General features: G+C 40.0%; 1 protein-coding gene across 1 annotated transcript in view; it reads left to right on the top strand.

Annotated features, from left to right (window-relative positions):
* Positions 1-12,778: 12,778 nt before the first annotated feature.
* The window catches only part of NRGN (neurogranin), a 28,555-nt gene continuing 20,280 nt past the window's right edge, over positions 12,779-21,053 (top strand). The window contains exon 1 of the mRNA XM_087939010.1: positions 12,779-13,017. Coding sequence (XP_087795136.1) covers positions 13,003-13,017 — 15 coding nt within the window. The 5' untranslated portion in view covers positions 12,779-13,002. The remainder of the gene's footprint in view (positions 13,018-21,053) is intronic.

Below are 21,053 nucleotides of genomic sequence, written 5' to 3'. Positions count from 1 at the left end.
TTGAGTTTCCGCTTTCATTGCAAAAGGCAACTCAAGGGCAAATGATTGGAGTATAGGAAAATACACACCCACACACACCCACACACATGTGTTGGGTGTGTGTAAGTGTTTCTTGATTGCTTCTGAAACATGGGTATGGGGTGTGTCTGGGGTGATTCTGAAATACACACACACAGAGACACATATGTATGTATATATGTATGTATGTATGTATGTACGTACGTACATATGTATGTGGGGGGGGGGTTATTTTATAAGCAATCAAGAAATCGAAGTTTAATGTAAATGTTTCTTACCACCTACTATAGGAGACCTACTATAGGGAGGTGGTAAGCAACCTTTCCAACTACGGCAATCCCATCTAATATGTGAGGCAGGGAAGGAGTATCATAATAGTTGAAAGATTCTGAAAAGTGGGTGATATTATCTTGCCTGAAGGTGTGGCAAGAATTTTCTGCATTTGGTTTGATTTTGTTTGTAATTAAGCCTATCTTAATTTACATTTTACATGCCAAGCTAGCAACAAACCATGTCACTGATTTTGAGCAGACATAGTCACAAGGAGCTTCTTGTTGTGGGTCTGATTTGACTAAGTAAGGCGATTGGATTGGACTGCACATGAAGTCAATGTAGAATGAGCAGAACAAAATAACTTATTAGAAAAGAATGGACAGGTAATAGCAAGAAGGAGACACAATTAAAACAATAGTATTGTCAAAGGTGGAGAGCCTTAGGGCGCTGTATGCAATGAAATTTCATTTTAATGTATGCTGATTAGTTTACATTCAAAGTGACAATAAAGTTATTCTAAATCTAAAGATTTCAGTTGCAAGATTAGTTTCTGTAGTTTTTATAAATTAGGTACTGATTATAACCACAAGGCATACCTGCTGAGAGTTCAACTCATTTCTACTAAGTTTTCTCCTTGACAGAATATCCATCACATTGTGTCTGAATGTCTATCAAGAGCTTACACCTGCCCAATGTCTGATTTTTTTCAACATAGACCAAGTACCCTGCCCTTGAATGGCTGGGTGGATTGGACATTAACCTTTGAACCACTAAAAGTCCATGTATTTGCCATATGCTAAATAAATAAACTCTAGTAAATTAGCTAATATCTAAATTAGCTAATAGCTTCCTCCTTATTCCTGGCTCAGATTTATATTGCCTCTGGCTACTACATTTGCCTAAGTCCTTCTACCTCAGATAAGAGAGTACTTGGGAAGATGATTAAGTTTCTATAGTGATGTTTTTCCAAATTGTGTTGTATATTTAAGCTAATCTTGCATCAAAGGTAGAAGGATTATGAAAGGAAATTTCAATCTTAGAAGATTCAGAAGATCAAATAATAAGGCCAGCAGGGTTTAGATTGAGTGCAATTTTAGAAATTGGTACCAAAGATTGGATGTGAAAATTCAGTCTTGGTAAATTCAAAGAAGTGCCCTGACTATATTGCTAGCAAATGATTGGGTCAAAGATCATCTATCATTCTATGGAAGTCCATATTTTGCGAAGGACACCATAGCATTATTAAGATCTTGGCTTCCAATACATTTTTCAGAGAGTTAGTGGTTGTATAATGGACATTAACAGGAATTTATTTACTGTAATTAAATAAATGTATATGGCTGTCCATCTAGCTAATGAAACTCTGGATGATGTACAGAAAATAAAAACATGATAAACAATTATCAATGAGAAGAACCAAGGTGAGGCCAATATAACAACGTTTCATTAACATTCTGATTCCAATGCTTGGGAGAATAAGCAGTACAATATTAACAGCTTTTCAAAAGGCCCACATAATTTTGGCTGCTCAAATATCTTGGGGGAGGCTATTCCATGAGGCAGATGCTATGGATAAGCCATATTTCCAAGGTCCTTCCAGATAACTCTGCTCTATCAAGGAGATCCAGATCCTTCTGATCCTGCCAGAACTTTTAGGATGGGCAGAGATCATAAGGGGTTCATAAACAATGCTTGCAGGATTTAGTCATTGCAGACCTTTACAGAACTGAGCAGATCTAAAAACTCCTTCATGGATTCTTCACGTCTTCAAATTTTGCAGTGCACTTGGCTCAAAAAAGTATGCATATTTTAAAATAGAAGAATGGATCATTTAAGATAAAGAACATTTATAACAGCATACATGAAGATTAAAAGATTAGATTTTGATTGTTTAAATACTTCATTCCACGTTTTTGTTCACCATGGATAACAGATCAAAATTAGCCAAACTCAACATCTGTGAAACTGATATGGACTAAGAACAGAATAAACCAGGAAACCTCATCTGGATCAACCCAAATGGGCTGAGGTTATACTCTGTCTCAGAATTATGGGAAATGTAGTCCCAGGTCAATAACTGCATTCTGTCCAACTGGGCATTAACCCCATTACAGTCCTTTAAAAAGAGATGGGCAGAAAGGAATTTAGTAGGAACTTTATCCGAGAATGTGGGCTGAACTAAAGGAGCTGGTACATATTCAGGGCACTTCCGCAGAGGATTCTGTGCCAGTTCAAAAGCTGTTTGTGGAATTCAGCAGCTGAGACAATTTATTTCTGTCTCAACTGCAATCCTACTCAAATAGCAAAAAAAAAAAGTTATAAAATATAATCTTGCTTTTTGTACTGATGAAGCTCAAAGGCCTTGTGAGCAGTTCATTTGCCCACTGAAGAGAATTTATTGTCTCACCTGTCCTGCTGACTCCTAAGCTTCACCTGTTCTATCAGAGAAATGATGGCTGAGATCAACGATGGGGAACTTGACAAGCATTTTGTCCAGGAGTGGGTTCTATTTATTTGAATTAAATCAACAAAATCAGTGGTGCATAGAATTGTTTTTACGATTACTTCCAGTTCCTGCAGCTTGCACAGTACACACTGTGTTTGGAACTTTTCACCCCCACTCACCCACTCGTGCCAAAACCTCCAAGAAGTATGGTGGAGGTGTTGAGAAAAGCTTTTGACTGCAAAAACGAGGACTTGATCCTTTGCCACTTTCACAATTTCAAATGGTGTTTTTCAAAACAGAAGGAATGATGGCTGGGAGTACACAGTCTCCTGAGCCTATTACAAATGTTCAGATGTTTTGTAACCGGTCAGACCAGCCCACACAAGATATAGTGAAAACATGGAGGAGAACATGCAAGTGGAGGGGAACCTCTTTTGTTGTCCCAACATGGACAATAGTTTGGACAAAGCATGGATTGAATATGTTTTATGGTTTGTTTATTTTTTGCAGACACCTATTGTCTCATCTAGAAGGAGAAAACTGACTGGCTCACTGTGTTCCTATCGGGTTCCTAGATCAATAGGAAAGAGTATGATCACATTACTCTGGAAGGATTAAGGACTAGAAGCTATGACATTTGGAAGTGCCCTCCATTTAAAGCTGAATGGACATGTGCAAAATGTTTGCTGTCTTATTCTATGTATCATCTTCTCTGAGTAGTGAGAAGGTCCAAGGCATCACCATTATCAAGATTGGCTCCATTTGAGAAGGGGCTCCATAAAAATAAATTGGCATTTCTTTTATATTTATTTAAAGCAGGGCTGCCAAACTCCCGGACTGTGGGCTGGATGCATCACACTCTGCCCATCCCCATGCCCAGTTCAACGAAGGGGGGGAAAGTCCCAATACGTCACATGACACCGCCGTGACAACATGAATTTGACACCCCTGGTTTGGAGTTATTTCCATATAATATGGATAGAGAACAGAGGTGGTATTCAGCAGGTTCTGACCAGTTCTGGAGAACCGGTAGTGGAAATTTTGAGAAATTCAGAGAACCAGCAAATACCACCTCTGACTGGCCCCGCCCCCATCTATTCTCTGCCTCCTGAGTCCCAGCTGATCAGCTGAGTCTTCTTTGATTGCCCTACACAGGAGAAGGAAGCTGGAAAGCAGGTTAGTGGGGTGGGGAGGGAATGGGGATTTTGCAGTAACCTTCCCCCAGGAGTGGGGAGGGAATGGGGATTTTACACGCCCCTGCCACACCCACCAAGCCACGCTCACCAAGCCATGCCCACAGAACTGGTAGTAAAAAAAATTAAATCCCACCACTGATAGAGAACTAAGTAGACAGGCAGATGGATGGAAGGGTGGATGGGTGGATAGAGAGACCAACTATGTGTGGTGAAATTGCGTATGTTTCAACAGGTAGTTAAACTGCTCCCAGATCACATCTCCATCAATTATTTCCTAAGAGTATGAAGTTCCCAAAAGTTTCAGAATCTCTTTCCTCGCTTCAATCTCTTTCCAAGTGCAGTTAAACACCTGCCAGTCTTACCAGATAGTTCAGACAGGAAACATGACTGGATAAGCTAATTCTACCTTATTGTAAACCTACATCAACAGAATCTTGCAATTCTGAAAGTTTCTCCTGCCATCACCTTTATAACCTGAGAAACTAGGGAGGGTCCCTTCTGAGTCTCTCACCCCACCCACTATTCAGCTGGAGGCTGTGCTCCCTCTTATCTAACCGTTCCCTAGGCAGCATCTGCTCTCCATATATTCCAAGGTCTTTTCCCACAAACCATTGCAATACCTGAATTACTTCTTTTTTAACTGAGAAGAGAAGGAAAGAAGTCTCTATCAACAGCTCAGCTCAGTTTTCACATTTACAATGTTCTCTGAGAGTATCAAAAAGCAATTGGCTAGTTATGTCGTTCTCATGGCAACATGTCACCTATAGTTCACTATTTAAAAAAGGTGGCATGGTGACAAATTTAACCCTTTCCCAGCCAATATATGTCTTCCCTCCTAAGGTTTGCTGTAGCCTCACAATGTTAAAGTGGACTAAAAAGCACAGCTAAAGGAGTGGTACTAAAAATAATATCTAAAAATAAGTCATAGAGGATCAAGGTTTGCATATAATTTTCATCTGCTAAAGAAAAATATCTAGACATAATTATTATGATTTGAATAAAAATACAACACACTCTGGTATAATTTATGATCAGTTGATATTTGAACCAGATTTGAGCTAAGGAAGGACAAATTAAGTTCCCTACTCTCTTTGGGGATGTCTGTCCTCCTTTTCAATCAACCCTGGACTGAGAAAAAAAGAGAGAGAGAGATACTTTTAAATAGAGAACTACCTACCACTAAAAAACCCTAGCTGTGATGGTACTACTGATAGAAGAGAATGTTTCTCAGGGTTGAATTGTGGGGTCAAATATTTCATTACCAAATTAGGTAACATCATCAGTGCACTGGTGATGTTACCTAATTTGGTAATGAAAGGTCTGCAAGAAAACCACCAACCTCAGAGAGCACCAAAGTTCCCACTATACTAGTACTTATCTGACCTGTCTGATCTTGAAAACCTAGGCAGGTTTAGATCTGATTAGTACTTTGAAGTAAACCAGGAGGCCAGCTAGACAGAGCTGAACAATGCATGCCATAAGATGGCAATGACCATCCATGGAAATCATGTTCATGTAGACATCAGATATTGAGTTAAGTTAGAAGATTTTATCTCTGCAAAGAAGGCAGATGGACTTTCTAATTATGAGAGACTCATAGTATCCAGCCTGCATGGTCAGTGTTGAGAGCTGCTGGAAGTTGTAGTTTAGCCCCATGACATTCCATCTTTGTATAAAGCTACAAAAGCAACAGAATTATGCAGGCTGCTGAACGACACTGAGCTTTCAAGAGGAGAGCATTTCCTTTTTCATTAACAGAACTTGTGGGTCAAGAAAACGAGAATAGCAGTCAGATTTATTTATTTATTTGATTTGTCAATCGCTTACAAGATAATAGATATAAGTATAAACATGAGTAAGAATACAAGAAATAGGTATGAATAAATGGGGACAAGAGGACAGGGATGGTAGGCACGATGGTGCGCTTATGCACGCCCCTTACAGACCTCTTAGGAATGGGGTGAGGTCAAAAGAGGTTAGTTTGAAGGTAAAGGAGTGGGGGTTTGAGCAGGTAACAACAGAGTCAGGTAGTGCATCCTAGGCATTGACCACTCCGTTGCTGAAGTTGTACTTACTGCAATCAAGTTTGAAGTGGTTTACATTGAGTTTGTATCAGTTGTGTGTTCTTGTATTGTTGTGGTTAAAGCTGAAGTAGTCATTGACAGGACATTGTAGCAGATAATTTTTATTTTTATTTATTTATTTATTTATTTTTATTTGTCAATTGCTTACAAGATAATAGGTATAAGTAAAAACATAGTTATGAATACATTGATACATATAAAAAAATAAAAAAATAAAAGAAACAATAGGACAGGGACAGTAGGCACATTGGTGCGCTTATGCACGCCCCTGACAGACCTCTTAGGAAAGGGGTGAGGTCAATAGTAGACAGTCTAAGGTTAAAGTTTTTGGGGTTTGGGGAAGAAACCACAGAGTCAGATAGAGTATTCCAGACATTGACCACTCTATTGCTGAAGTCATATTTCCTGCAATCAAGTTTGGTGCGATTAACCTTGAGTTTGTATCTATTGTTTGCTCTTGTGTTGTTATGGTTGAAGCTGAAGTATTTATTGACTGGTAGGACATTGTAATGTATGATTTTATATACTATACTTAGATCGGACCGAAGGCGGCGTAGTTCTAGGTTTTCTAGGTCTAGAATTTCGAGTCTGGTGGTATAAGGTATTCTGCAATGAGTAGAGGAGTGGAGAACTCTTCTTGTGAAATATATCCAGACTTTCTCAACTGTGTTAATATCAGATTGTGGGTTCCAGACTGATGAGCTGTATTCGAGTATTGGTCTAGAAAATATTTTGTATGCTCTAGTTATTAGTGTAATATTACCAGAGAAAAAGCTATGCAAGATTAGGTTAACAACTCTTAATGCCTTGTTGGCTATGTAGTTACAGTGGGCTCTAGACTTAAGTCTAACCATAGGCAGCATAGTTCAAGGTTGTCCACGCCCAAAATCTCAAGCCTGGTGATATAGAGTATTCTGTTGCGAGCAGAGATGTGTAGTACTCTTCTCATGAAATACTTCTGGACTCGCTCGATTGTATTAATGTCTGATATGCAGTGCGGATTCCAGACACAGATATAGGAAGATTCCAAACATAAAATTACATCTAGTCTCCTAGAAAATTTGGGATAGTCCAGTAAAATTTTCTATGAATGTATATTAATTGCACACTGATCTGTTTCCTGTTTTATGAGCATTTGGACTGAAGAGCTATATACTAATAGACAGTGGCAAAAGGACACTGTTGGTGTTGTTGGAGGATGAAAATTGCCCTCTTTTATTAAAGTCTCTTGGGCTTCCTTCGACCTAATATGAACTTGACGGTTTTTACACAAAACAAAAAACAGGGGGTAAATCTAGCTGTGAAAAAAGCTAGGTATTGAGCAATGAGGAATCTAGGAAACGTCCAAAACTGAATTGTAAAAGCATCTGCTTAAGAGCAAATAAAAAACACACTCCCTGGGGAGGATTATCAACAGAGTTTACAACACCCACTGAAAGAAAGACAAATCTCTCCTTTTTTTTGTTGGGCTTTGAGCCACAGAAATGAAAGAACCTTTATTTAGAAGCCAATTTTAATATGAATATTCTTGAAAACATTGTCAGGACAAAAATGCAGAAGGACGAATGACACCTGGAAGAGTTAGAACGATAACCTTTTGCAACCAGCGAGCTGTTGACAATGAGGATTTCAGAACGGCTGTACAAGCTTCTAACTTCAGAATCAAAATTTGCTGGCTGAATAACCAAAAAGAAGTAAAAATCACACCATGGACCTCCTTTCCAGATGAAAAGACTCTCTCTAAATTGGATGATTGGAGATTAATATTGATGGGCATCGAGAGGCAGTTTGCTCTAGTGGTGAAAGCATCAGGGTAGAAACTGGGAGTTCTAGTTCCATCTTAGGTACGAAAGCTGGCTGGGTGAATTAGGATCAATCACCAGGAGACTGCAAGTTCTAGTCCGGCCTTAGGCATGAAAGCCTTCAATATCTTTATGAATGGCTTTGACAAAGGGATAGAAAGAATGGTCAGGAAATCTGCAGATAATACAAAGTGAAACAGATTATTGGTAACTCAGAAGAAAGGTTCAGGGTTCAAAGGGATATAGCTAGATTTGATATTGTTCAACAATATCACCTTGGCCAGATGTTTAATAAATAAATATGCAGTTCAGTGGTGGGAAATGAAAGGCTCTCAACCCAGCTAGAAAAAAAGAGATTCAAGGTACAAGATAGACAGTTCTTGGCTCAGCAGTATGATTTATAAGAAGGATCTGGGTGTCCTAGTAAACCACAGATTAAGCATGAGCTAGCAATGTGCTGCAGTTGGCAGAAGTGCCAGTGTAGTGTTGGCTTGGATCAAGAGACGTATAATAATAATTCTGCTTTACATTGCACTAGTCAGACTACCTGAAATACTGTGCTGAGTTTTGATCAAAACAAAAAGGATGCTGGGGAAAAAGATAAAGAACAACAAAGATGGACGTGCACGGTAAATCCTATTATGCTTGTTTAAATCATTGTGGTATGTTGGCCTACAGAAGGCAAAAAGGGAGACATGATAGCCGTCTTCTTACACTTGAGAGGTTGTACAGGGAAGAGGGGGTGTATTTATTCTGCATAATGTCCATAGGGTAGGGCAAGGGCAAGAACAAAGGCTTCTAATTAGAACCAAGGCTAGGATAAGAACCAATGAATGGAAGCTAAGGAAGTGTTATGGAGTTAGATGTTCTCCATCCCTGGGGATTTTCAAAAGAAGTTTAAACCACCATTTACAGAATATAGAATAACAGAGTTGGAAGGGACCTTGACGGTCTTCTAGTCCAAACCCATGATTGAGCTGGCAACCCTAAGTTTGGGATGGTTTGATAATTCCTTCCCTGGACAGAGAGTTGGATTAGGAGACTTCCACGATACGCCCAGCACAATGATTCTGTTTTTCTATGCCATTCTCTTTAATCTGCTAGTCTGTCTCTGCTTCCTGGTCTACAAAAATGTTATAAATGGAACTCATCACTATAGCATTTAACTGGAGTGTAGGAAGCTGGGATAAGTCCCATTAGAAAAGAGACAGAACATTTGAAGACAGAACATTTTCATCCGCTTTGGTAGTCATGCTCCTAACACAAGTAGCCAAAACATAAGAATTTCAGACAAAGCTTCTTCTTTGGAGCAAATAGATTTAGAATATTTTGATTTCATCACTTGAATGAGATTGGTTTAATTTTGTTTTAAGTTAGGCACAATTCTTTTACCCCAGCCTTTTGCTTTCCAGATTCTGGCTTGAAAGTCTGACAGTCTTGAATATCTTGAAGGAAATCTAGCTGGGGAAAGACTGCTGTGGATTCAAATCTAGATTTACAGTAGGCTAGCCTAATCTCTTATAAATCCACCTCAGCTGGTGCAGTAACTGTTGTTCGCAACCTCTCTCTTTATTGCGATCTGCTTGTCATAGAAAAATCATCACTTACTCTTTAAACATCCTCACCACTGCAACACGCCATGCTGTTCAGCCTTATATAAATTCAAACAAAACTTGACAAGTATTGTAATCAACATGACAGTAATTGCCCCATGTTTAGAGTGGCTACAGGCCAACGTCTTTTTCTTCCAAGTAGAAGAACTAGAGAACTGTCTCAGCCATGTGCTACTGCTGAACAATCGGCACTTTTGCTCCGAAAGAAGCACAGCTTTAAATGGGTCTTGCTCTAGGAGTGGCTGATGGGATGAATGCAAATAGATCCCACTGAAATCAGAAGAAAATGAATTTGCAAAGGTGTGGACTAAATTAATGGTAGACTGCAACAGCGGAGAATATATGCAATTTAGGGTTACATTGCTGGATTCTTGGTGTTCTCTGAGCTACTGTACTTGTTTCCTGCAGATATTTGATTATCGGGTCAGATAACTAATCAGTGCATGGCAGAGTTCCCTCCCCCATTCACTGACGATGTTATCAAGTCCGGTGATGAAATGTCTGCAGCAAGAGAAGCAAGTTTTGAGAACTGAATAGACTGTGTTTATCTGAGTAGAAGCCATAAGAGAAGAGTAACTCTTCCTTTCATATCGATTTCCTGATTTTAAAGATAGACCCCACCCCTAAACACTCTGAACTAAAAAGGGGAAAAGAGAGGCGTAACTATATCTTTCTCCCTGATAGAACAAACAGGTTTTGATATGGCTGCTCTGGATCAGGTAAGCAGTGTAGGACTACAAGTTTAACCCATATCCTCCCAACTCCAGTATTCACTTGGCAGCAATCCAGTTCAAATTAATCTGTGGAGTTCTTGGTGCTGCCTGATGATGTTGCCTAGTTTGGTAATAAAACATCTGCAAGAAAAACACCAAGCTCAGAGAACACTCGGGACTTCACAATTCATGAAATTCATGATCACAAGACTGAAAGAGTGGCTTTCAGTGGAATTGGCAGAGAATTTCAATGGACAATAGATCTAGTAAGTCCTTTTTTTCTGGCATCTTACTATGTAGAAATTATTCCTTCTGCATGTCGCTTTCTGGGAAGCATTCAATAAATATTGCTTTCTTCATGCTAAGGATTTCCTATAAACATAGGATTGACATTTTGGAAAACAGAATGTCGAAGAAATTGGATCCTGATTTAATTCAACAGGTCTCTTCTGAAAAAAATACAACAGCAATCTCTCCTCTGTCTCAATGTAACCTAAAGTTTTGGACAACTAATGGCATGTGCTTAAAATATGTTCCAAAACACGATGGTCAGTTATTTGTGTGTTGTTGTTGTTTTTTAAAAAAACTTTTTTAAAGCCCTTGCTAATGAGTGCATGCATACACACAACACATTAAGACAAGCCAAGGACAAGTTGCAAGATGGAGTGGGAGAATTCTAAGGTTGCATAGCAACGTCCAATTGCTTCCATTATTTTATGGAAGCACATTTTTTTTTAATGTAGGCAGGCAACTCAGATGGGAGAAAGCAAACACACAGCTGAGCCACACTAATTCACACCCTCTCACTTTGCTCACACTCAGACAGAATTCCCTTCTTTTCTTAAAGTCTTGCACAATCTTAATGAGATTTTGGATTGCTAAGGCATGCCATCTGATCCATGCCTCATTTAAATTAGGAGAAAATAATTAGTTAAATCTATCCACAGACTGGGTGTGAACTTTTAGTTTTTGATTTATTATTATATCTATATCTCGCTTTTCTCTTAAGAGATGACAAGCCTTTTAGATCTTTAAGTGATTAATTATATATGCTGTATTAACTCGGGAGTCTCAGGAAATCATGACACACACTCAACAGCACAACAGGCAAGAAATAAATCCTAGAAGTCCTCATAGTTTTATGGTGCAGCAAAATTTACTTCTCTTATCATAAAATAATGTGCAGGCATTAAGCCTTCTCTTGATAAGCTTATGAGGCTGGTAGAGTTAAGAAAGGATGGCTGAGTTGACACAATATGAGCAGTCTGCTTAATAGGCATTGCTCCACCGAATTGGGATGAAGTCTTCAGATGAATTTACTGTGCCATCTGAATCCAGGATGGCCTTTAGTTTATGTGTACATGGTATGCTAAGCCTAAGATGAACCTGATTTATCTAGAGATAAAAATGTGAGCCTGTAGATACAAGGTAAACTAATATGAAAACAAAGACATCACTTTGTTGAAAAGGTCCATATAGTCAAAGCTATGGTTTTTCCAGTAGTAACAGACTGATGTGAGAATTGGATCATAAGGAAAGCTGAGCACCGGATAATTGATGCGTTCAAATTATGGTCCTGGAGAAGACTCTTGAGAGTCCCTTGGACTGCAAGGAGACCAAATCAATCAATCCTAAAAGAAATCAACCCCGACTCTTCTTTGAAAGGACAGATACTGAAGCTGAAGCTGAAATATTTTGGCCATCAAGTGAGAAGAAAGGACACATTGTCTATGGAGATTCTCAGTCAGCCAGGTCATGGTTGTCCTAAAGGTGCTTTTTCAAGAGGAAACTGAACTTTCTGGTTTTTCCTTGAAGACGTTTTCGCTTCTCATCCAAGAAGCTTCTTCATCTCTTGAAAAAGCACCTTTGGGACAAAGGACTCATTGGAAAAGACCTTCATGTTGGGAAAGACTGAAGGCAAAAGGAGAAGGGGACAGCAAAGATAAGTTGGTTAGATAGTGCCATTCACACAATGAACATGAATTTGGGCCAACTCCAGGAGACAATGGAGGATGGGGGTGGGGAGCATAGATACTCACTGTCCATCGTGAAGGCCATATCTACCATCATCTGCAGGTCACTTTTCCATTATGTTTGTAACATTTCATGTTGCAACCAAGCTGCTTTATTGACTCTGTGGTTTCTTCCCAAAATCCCAAAAATTTTAACCTTAGACTGTCTACTGTTGACCTCACCCCATTCCTAAGAGGTCTTTAAGGGGTGTGCATAAGCACACCAACATGCCTACCATCCCTGTTCTAGTGTTCCCTTTTACTCTTATCTATTTCATGTATTAATAATCATGTTTATACTTATATCTGTTATCTAATAAATGCTTGACAAATAAATAAATAAAATAAATTGTGTGCATTCACACCACATACCTTTTAATGTCTAAGACCTCTAAGTCCATAATGAATGAGGTTTGGTAGGGATAAACCCGCCATAAATGGGTCTCAATGAACTAATAAAAGTGACTCATTGAAGTGGCCCTAAAATGTTGGGTGTGATTTTTGCCCCACTGTCTTGTTTCTATGACAAAGAGCTCTTGATGCTAGACTGCCTGTCTCTTTAAGTATTTACGGGTGTTAGTTGGAAGCAAGGGGAGTTGCTGTAAAATAAGCTAGAGAGAGAGAGAGAAAGAGAGAGAAATTAAAAAGCACAAGAATCAGAGCTGGCTGGTTAGACTGGAGAAGCTGTCCTGGATGGCACAGGCAGGAAGCTCCACTCAAACTTAAGCACCTGCCAAAGAATAGATCCGAAGGCAACCGGAGGAGAAAATAAAGAAAGCTTTTCTTTCTTGGAAGTGGAGCAGAAAGCGGATCACAGACTTCCGAGCACCTATCAATCTCCCAGGATGGATTGCTGTAATGTATGTACAATTATATTATACTTTAAAACAAAAACCTGTACCACCAAGTTTTACACAGGAAGGTGATAAAATTGACTAGGGGGACAAACAATTAAAGTCAAGGAACAAAAGCCAGGATTTTTCAGTGCTGCTGTTGTCATTGACAAAAGATTAATGGAAACAGTCTTTGGATTTCCAGCAAAACTGTAGGGGGTATTAAGGGCTGAATCTCTTTCCTAAAAAGCAGACTTCTCCCCCTTGGCTGAGGGTCTATTATGTCCTTTATGGGACATGGGAAATTAGAGAGTGGGAGTCATAGATGGTCTTTCATTGTATTTACTTGAGTTTGCTGACATGTTGGAGAATGAATGAAAGATGTGTATCCATGAAAGGGAGGCATAGATAGATAGATAGATAGATAGATAGATAGATAGATAGATAGATAGATAGATAGATAGATAGATAGATAGATAGATAGATAGATAGATGAATGGATGGATGTTAGAACTGTTGGATTTAACCAGCTTTTTCATTTGTAGTAATTCCAAATTAATATAGGTTGACTGTTTTGCTTTAAGCTGTTGTAGCCCCTTCCCCAACCCTCTTGACAGCTTGAGAGTCAGTGTCTCTGCCTGGCATAAACATTTCTAATTACTGGAGCGCTAAACATGAAATAACAACAGGGCCAGCAGAACTCTTAGTTTATGTGTGGGAGTTGTTGCTGATTGCTGTTCCTGTGCTATAGAGGGGAAAAAGAGAGTGAGAAAGAGGAGGAAAAAGCAGCAACGTACTTTTGCAAAGGGGGGTTGAGATGGAAGCATATCTTAGCCCCTCTTCATTAGAGGACCAGGATTAAAAATCCTTTTACCGTTTTACTAAACAGGAAAGAAATTAAAACACTTTACTTTAGATGAGTGGGATGTATTCTTTTCTCTGGACAGTCTAGAGAAAAGAAGGACTGGGGGGCGGGGGCATGATAGTAGTATTCCAGTATTTGAGGGGCTGCTACAAAGAGGAAGGGGTCAATTTATTTTCCAAAACACCAGGAGGCAAGACAAGAGATAATAGTTGGAAACTAATCAAGGAGAGAAGCAACCTGTAATTAAGGAGAAACTTCCTAACCGTGAGAAAAATGACAGCTTGCCACCAGAAGTTGTGGATGCTTCATCACCGGAGGCTTTTAAGAAGAGACTGGACAGCCTCCTATCTGAAATGGTATAGGGTCTCCTGCTTGAGCAGGGGGCTGGACTAGAAGACCTCCAAGGTCCCTTCCAGCTCTATTCTGATTGATTGAATGATTGACTTTTCAATGTGCGGGTTTGCATTTTGGAAGAGCAAAAGCAACTCCAGATCAGGTGCAAATGATTGGCCCTTTCCAGATGTTTTGGACAATACTTCTCATCACTCTCCATTGGGAGGGGAAGAAATTAACCTCATACTTTTGGTGAGGTTAAGGGTTGCCAACTATTCTGGAGATGCCAACCATGCCTGTTTCCCACTTATCCAGATCATATTTGCTTTGAAGAATGTCGGGTTAAAGTTTCACACATCTGAATTGCTAGGCCAGATCCGATTTGGCGCTCATTCAAATCTCTGCTTAGTTGGACAGATTCCTTTCAGCCACCATACAGATATAAATTCATGCATGTGAGTACTGGCTTATTTGTGTAAAACATCCGGCAGCTGTTGTCATAAGTTTTAAATAGTGGATCATGGAGAGTACTGTAGGATATAGAGACTTCAGTATTATAGTTTCCTAGGCTATCTTTAACAAGGACGAAAAAATATTTAAAAAGCAGCATACAATAAATGGCTATGATGTAACCAAAAACCAAACATCCTAGCACTGAGCACACATCCAGAAACTGAATATTAGCCTGCTACTTGTGCAAATGCCCTTGGTATGCCTCATCTACTTCCCCGTGCAATTATGATTGCTTCTTTTCTGCCCCAATCTTCACTAAGGTGGCTTTTGAAATTGTCAGCCTATTCTGCAAAACACCTGAAGGCAGGACAAGAAGCAATGGATGAAAACTAATGAAGGAGAGAACAAACCTACAACTAAGGAAGAATTTCCTTACAGTGAGAGCAATTAATCAGTGGAACAACTTGCCTCCACAAATTGTAGGTGCGCCAACACCGGAGGTGTTTACAAAGAGATTGAACAATGATTTGTCTGAAATGGTATAGAGTTTCCTGCTTGAGCAGGAGGCTGGACTAGAAGACCTCCGAGGTCCCTTCCAGCTCTATTATTCTATTCTATTCTATTCTATTCTATTCTATTCTATTCTATTCTATCCTATTCCTATTCCTATTCCTATTCCCTACTTCATGAATGGAATACTTAGAGAATTTTACCACTGAAGGTTCTTCCCTTGTATTGCTCCAGTAATTTTCCAGCACTACTTCTGCCCTTTCCCTATTGGTCTGTGCCCATAAACAAATAAAAGTTCATTCATGAAGAAAAATTGGGCATGTCTGAACCACTGGCCTTTGCTCAGGAGCATCCAAGAGAGAGGGAATAGGAAAACATGCAAAGGTTGTTTGCTCCTTGGAGATGATGGTGGAACAAGCAGCAATTGGAAGGAATGCTAGAATCCCTAAAAGGTGTTTTACTCTCTTCTCCTACAGTTCCAATGAAGTGAGTTGCAGCTCACAAAAAATGAATAAAAATTATTGGCTGGAAAAGGAATGATCAGATTCCTGACATTTTTTTGCCACCTTAGACTAACACAGTGCTCCTTCTAAAATGTCCACCTTTCCTTTTGAGCTCAATCTGCATAATGACCAGAATTGCTCCATTTCATTTGTTAAAACAAATTTTATTAATTGCACATTAAAACATTGGACACAGTGTAACTGTCCTGGCATCATCTTTGCCTTACATACTAAAATATACGATAGATATCATATATACATTGTTTCCTTTGTACAATTGGTCTATCCATCATAATATTATCTATATTGATTTTTAACTTTTGAATATTATATTCTGTTATGATTATATTCATAACTTCAATTCTCCATTCTCCAAATAACAATCCTGGTTATTTTTTACTCTGGGTCTCTCCTCTCTGTTCCAACCATTGGTAAAATTTATTCCACATCTCATGATATTTTGTCTCATCTTTATTTTTCAATTCCAACATCAATCTATCCATTTCAACGCAACTCAGTATTTTCTTAATCACTTCAAAGGGAATTTCCCTATTTTTCCAGTTTGGGGCAAAAACCATTCTTGCTTCGATTATAATATGAATTATTAAATAAGTCACCCCTTTGCTATATCTCTCATTTGTGACTCCTAATAAAAAATAATCTGGTTTAAATTCTATTTTTTTGTCCGATCAGCTCTTCCAATCATGTCTGGATTTTTCGCCAATACTCATTTGCTGTTTTACATGACCACCACATATGATAGTACATGCCTGGTTCTTGATTGCACTTCCAACAATTTGGTGATAGAAATGCAATCAAGAACCAGGCATGTACTATGTGGAATTGCTCCATTTCAGGAGAGGATGTTATTCCGTGGCTGTGTTTTTCTCCTTCCAGCCATGCTTGGCCAGGACAGCATGTAAGAAGCAGGAAAGATGTTTTAGATAAGATAGATTGACCTCCCTAATATGGACTTTGGCAGATGCTTCTTTGCACCATCATTCAAATTTGCATTAATTCATATGCAACAGACTCTTAAAATAAAACTGGCTATTTCCTATCTCTCTAACAGACATGACTGCCCAGATGGCCCACCTCAAAAAAACCCATGCAGGACTGACATTGAAATGTAGATGTCAACAACCAGGAAATAGGGCAATAAGCTGTTTATTTTATGAGCTGTAGCGACTGAATGGTTAGAGTGCAGTACTGCAGACTACTTCTGCTGACTGTTGTCTGCCTGCAATTTGGCAGTTCAAATCTCACCAGGCTCAAGATTGACTCAGCCTTCCATCCTTCCTAGGTTGGTAAAATGAGGACCCAGATTTTGGGGGACAAGATGCTGACTCTGTAAACTGCTTAGAGAAGGCTATAGAGCACTGTGAAGCAGTATATAAGTCTAAGTGCTAATGCTATTGCTAATAGGTTAAACTAGAAAGTTGAAAAATGAACCATTGCAAGAAGGCAAAGATAAACCATTTTGATAGTACTTGAATATGTTCTTGATGTTCTTGGTATCCTCTGTGCTTTGGTATATTGGAAGAAATATGCAAGTTATTGTTCTATCTGTTTGAAAGTATGGGAACATCTTTCAAAAAGAGAGAGAGAAATATTTGCAAAGTCCACCCATTCTATTTAGTACCAGTTAGTGTATTTGTAATGGAATGCCATGAATCCATTCAATTAAAATCATAGTCATTAAGAGAAACTTCACCTCCCTGCTAATGCCTTGACCCAGAAATTCTTCCAAGTCCATGACATTATCATAAAGCCAGAAGTTAGCTTTCTAGGCTAGATGCAGGTGCACGTCTGGTCCAGCTCCTAGAGGTTTGGGGGTATTTCAGCTGGGAGATGGGAGAACACTGGTCATTGTATTCAGATTAAACTGGCCCACATGTTGCAGAGTTCAGAACTTTGTACGGTCTTGATATACTTTTAGGCCTTTGTAAAGTTGCAGTGGCACTCAAGTCTGAAGGTGGGTTAGGGATGTCTGGCTCTTGAGCTACTCTATCAGTGGTGGAATTCAAATTTTTTTACTACTGGTTCTGTGGGCATGGCTTAGTGGGCATGGCATTGCTTGGTGGGCATGGCAGAGAAAGGTTACTGCAAAATCCCCATTCCCTCCCCACCCCACTAACCTGCTTTCCAGCTCCATTCTCCTGTGCAGGGCAACAAAAGAAGATCCAGCCAATCAGCTGGGACTTGGGAGGCAGGGAATAGATGGGGGCAGGGCCAGTCAGAGGCGGGATTTGCCAGTTCTCCAAACTACTCATAATTTCTGCTACTGGTTTTCCAGAACTGGTCAGAACCTGCTGGATACCACCTCTGAACCCTACCTTCCCCAGCTTCCTATCAGGAGCCTATCCTATCAGGTGCAAAGCCTATTTCCTGAGGACAACAAAGACGTGAAGGCAATTCCCAGCCCTTCTTGTCAGCTGCTGCCAGTTTTTAGTGAGTTAGAAACGAACTTGATAGATAAGCTGAAGACCTGATCAAGTCGGAGAGAACAGGGAATAGGGTTAAGAAAACCTATTTTCTAATCTGGACATGCCCTTTTCTGTCTTTATGACACCCGTATTTTTTCTGCAACCTGTTATTGGAACAGAGCCAGTAAGGTGAGCTGTCCATCAGTAGGGGTGGGGTTCTATTGGCTCTGACTGGTTCGGGCGAATCCCTTGTTCCAATGTTCAGCTCGTTCTGAACTGATTTGCTGCGATGAGGAAATAGTCCCGCCTCCCTGCCCCTGCTGTTTCCTGTGCTTTATTTTCTCTGTTTAGAGCACAGCAGATTCACGCGGCAGAGCGGTTTGCCGCACCTCCACTCTTTTCTTCACAGAGGCTGCAGTTGAATGTAAATACGGGCTTGCCTTTTTTAAATGCGGAGTGCGCACAGGTGGAGCTTGCGTGCTCAAAGTGTGTGATCACTGAACCGGTTGTTATACCAGTGGAATCCCACCCCTGTCCATCAGCATTTCTCCGGAAGCCCCCAGAAGCCATACACACTGGCTGGAACCAAATTTTGGGGCCTCTTATTTGCATGCGAGGAGCAGGCTGAGAGACGTATAAGGAGTCTTACAGATATTTAACTGCCCGTTTCTCCCTTGAAACTCTGAGAAACCACACCAGAAAGGGGTTATTTCCAGTGGTGGGATTCAAAAATTTTTATTACCAGTTCTGTGGGCGTGGCTTAGTGGGTGTGGCTTGGTGGATGTGGCAGGGGAAGGATATACTGCAAAATCCCCATTCCCTCCCCACACCAGCAACCTGCTTTCCAGCTACGTTCTCCTTTTCAGGGCAACCAAAGAAGACCCAGCTGATCAGTTGGAACTCAATGGGAGGCAGAGAATAGATGGGGTTGGTGGGACCATTCAGAGGTGGCATTTACCGGTTCTCCGAACTACCCAAAATTTCCTCTACCGGTTCTCCAGAACCTGCTGAATACCGCTTCTGGTTGTTTCCCAGCCAAAGACATGCCATATGAAGTCTTCAACCAGCCGAAGTTGGTGTCCTGCTTTTCAGAGCCTCACAGCGGTTCTTCCAAAGGAAAGGAGACGTGTGTTGGAGAATGTTCCCATTAGCAGGGGCTGACAGCTATTTTCCCTTTTGAATAATGTGTGTCATTCCAAGCAATGCATTACCAGCAAACCACAGTGGGTGAAAGTTAGAAGTGAAGTTTGAATTATTGGAGGAGTCTTTCTGTTTGCTTGCAAGCAGTGATGAAAGGTGAGAAGTCCTAGGCCTTAAGGTTGGTTGCTAAAAGTCTTTTTCCCCAAGGTGGATGTCATTCACAGCTGAAGTGAGAAAACAAAGTTGCAATCCCAGTTTACCTGGAGTTCAAAAAGTCAGCATTTTTTGGTTTAAAGTGCAAGACAGAAGCATTTGGGAAATGATCAAGAATTCCAGCAGCCTGGTGTGACTTGGAAAGAAAGGCTGGGTTGCCATAAAAGTTGCTTTGTTTCACCCTGAACCCTAGTAGCACAAGTGGAGATATTCACCGAGACACAATTGATATCAGTAAATCCTCATTACAGGAGATAAATTGCTTGGGAACAGTCTACTTCTAAGCTGGCTTTCTATACAACCGGGTGCTTCCTTGCCTCAATTTTCCGACATCGTCCACAGTCATGGCAACATTCCCATGGGCTCAGTACTTCCAGAGGCAGAATCTATCTGGGACAGAACCGTCCAAGATCTTATTCTATTCTTCTTCTTCCTCTTCTACTGACAACTCACAGGCCAGAAACCTGATAGATTGTAATGCTATGTAGAGACTGACAAAGAGATGTTACCTAGGGAACGATCAGATAAAAGGAAACATAGCCTATAGCTGCATAATGGGCAGAGCAAGAAGCTCAGAAGGTTTCCTGTTAGATTCACAAGATTCTGTTCATGCAGCTTTACAATAAAATACCGTAGACTTAGCTTATCTGGTGAGTTTCCAGTGTGTCTGGGCCACCTGGTAAGGCTGACACAAAGGAAGAACCATCCTGCCCAAGGACTTCCAAACATCTAAAACTAGTATTGCAGAGGTGCCACCATAGAGAAGGATTTCCAACTGGTGATTTCCACTGTTGGTTTTTTTTGGGGGGGGGGGGGAATAAACCAAGTGAAGCTCTTACTGAGTAAAACATGGCCTTTAGCTAGCAGTAGTTGAAACTTGGGGCTTGTTGAAAGCCTTGCTACAAAGTGAGAATGGTATAAAAGTGCCTACAAAGGACTGAGCCAAGGACAAGGCAACAAGAAACGGGAGACAGCCTTCCTTTAACTCCATTGAGGGATGAAGCCCATATGTTATCATCAAACAGACTGACACGTTCGCCGAGCACATCTCGGGTATCTACTTCTTAATTATTCAGTACCGAGGCAGAAAAATGGGTCACTGATGCTGGTATTCATTATTGGTATCTCTTTAAAAGCCAGGAAGGTTTATGTGGCACCTAAAAGATAAACCGGGACATTGTGGCATCAATTTTCAAAGCCAAAGACCCATTTCTGAAGATGTTACACTCAGCTGAATAATCTGGGTCTCTTTTCCAAGCCCATGTTCTCTTCTACGACTTTTTAAATATTATCCCTTTTCACTTTTGGCCTTTTTGTTGTCTTTTTTTTTCCCCTTCTATTTTTTAATCTAATAGACGGCTGCACATTTGGGGGGGGCAAGTTTATATTTAAAATACCTATTCTAATTTACCCAAATTAGGCAAAATTGTGGATAACATATGTACATTAGTGAAAAGTAATATAGAAAATGCGGAAGGAAGGAAGGAAAAGAAAAGAATATACAAAATAGGATACAATGGGAGAAACATAAACAGAATATGCAAAACATGCCTATTTAAAAGTTTAAAAACAATACCGAACATTAAGGCCAATTTCAGGTTAGAAACATGTACAATTAAC

The sequence above is a fragment of the Pseudonaja textilis genome, chromosome 9 (genome assembly GCF_049901715.1).
Source record: "Pseudonaja textilis isolate UNSWEBS1 chromosome 9, rPseTex1.2, whole genome shotgun sequence".
NCBI lineage: Eukaryota > Metazoa > Chordata > Lepidosauria > Squamata > Elapidae > Pseudonaja > Pseudonaja textilis.
This window is presented reverse-complemented; position numbering and strand designations above follow the sequence as displayed.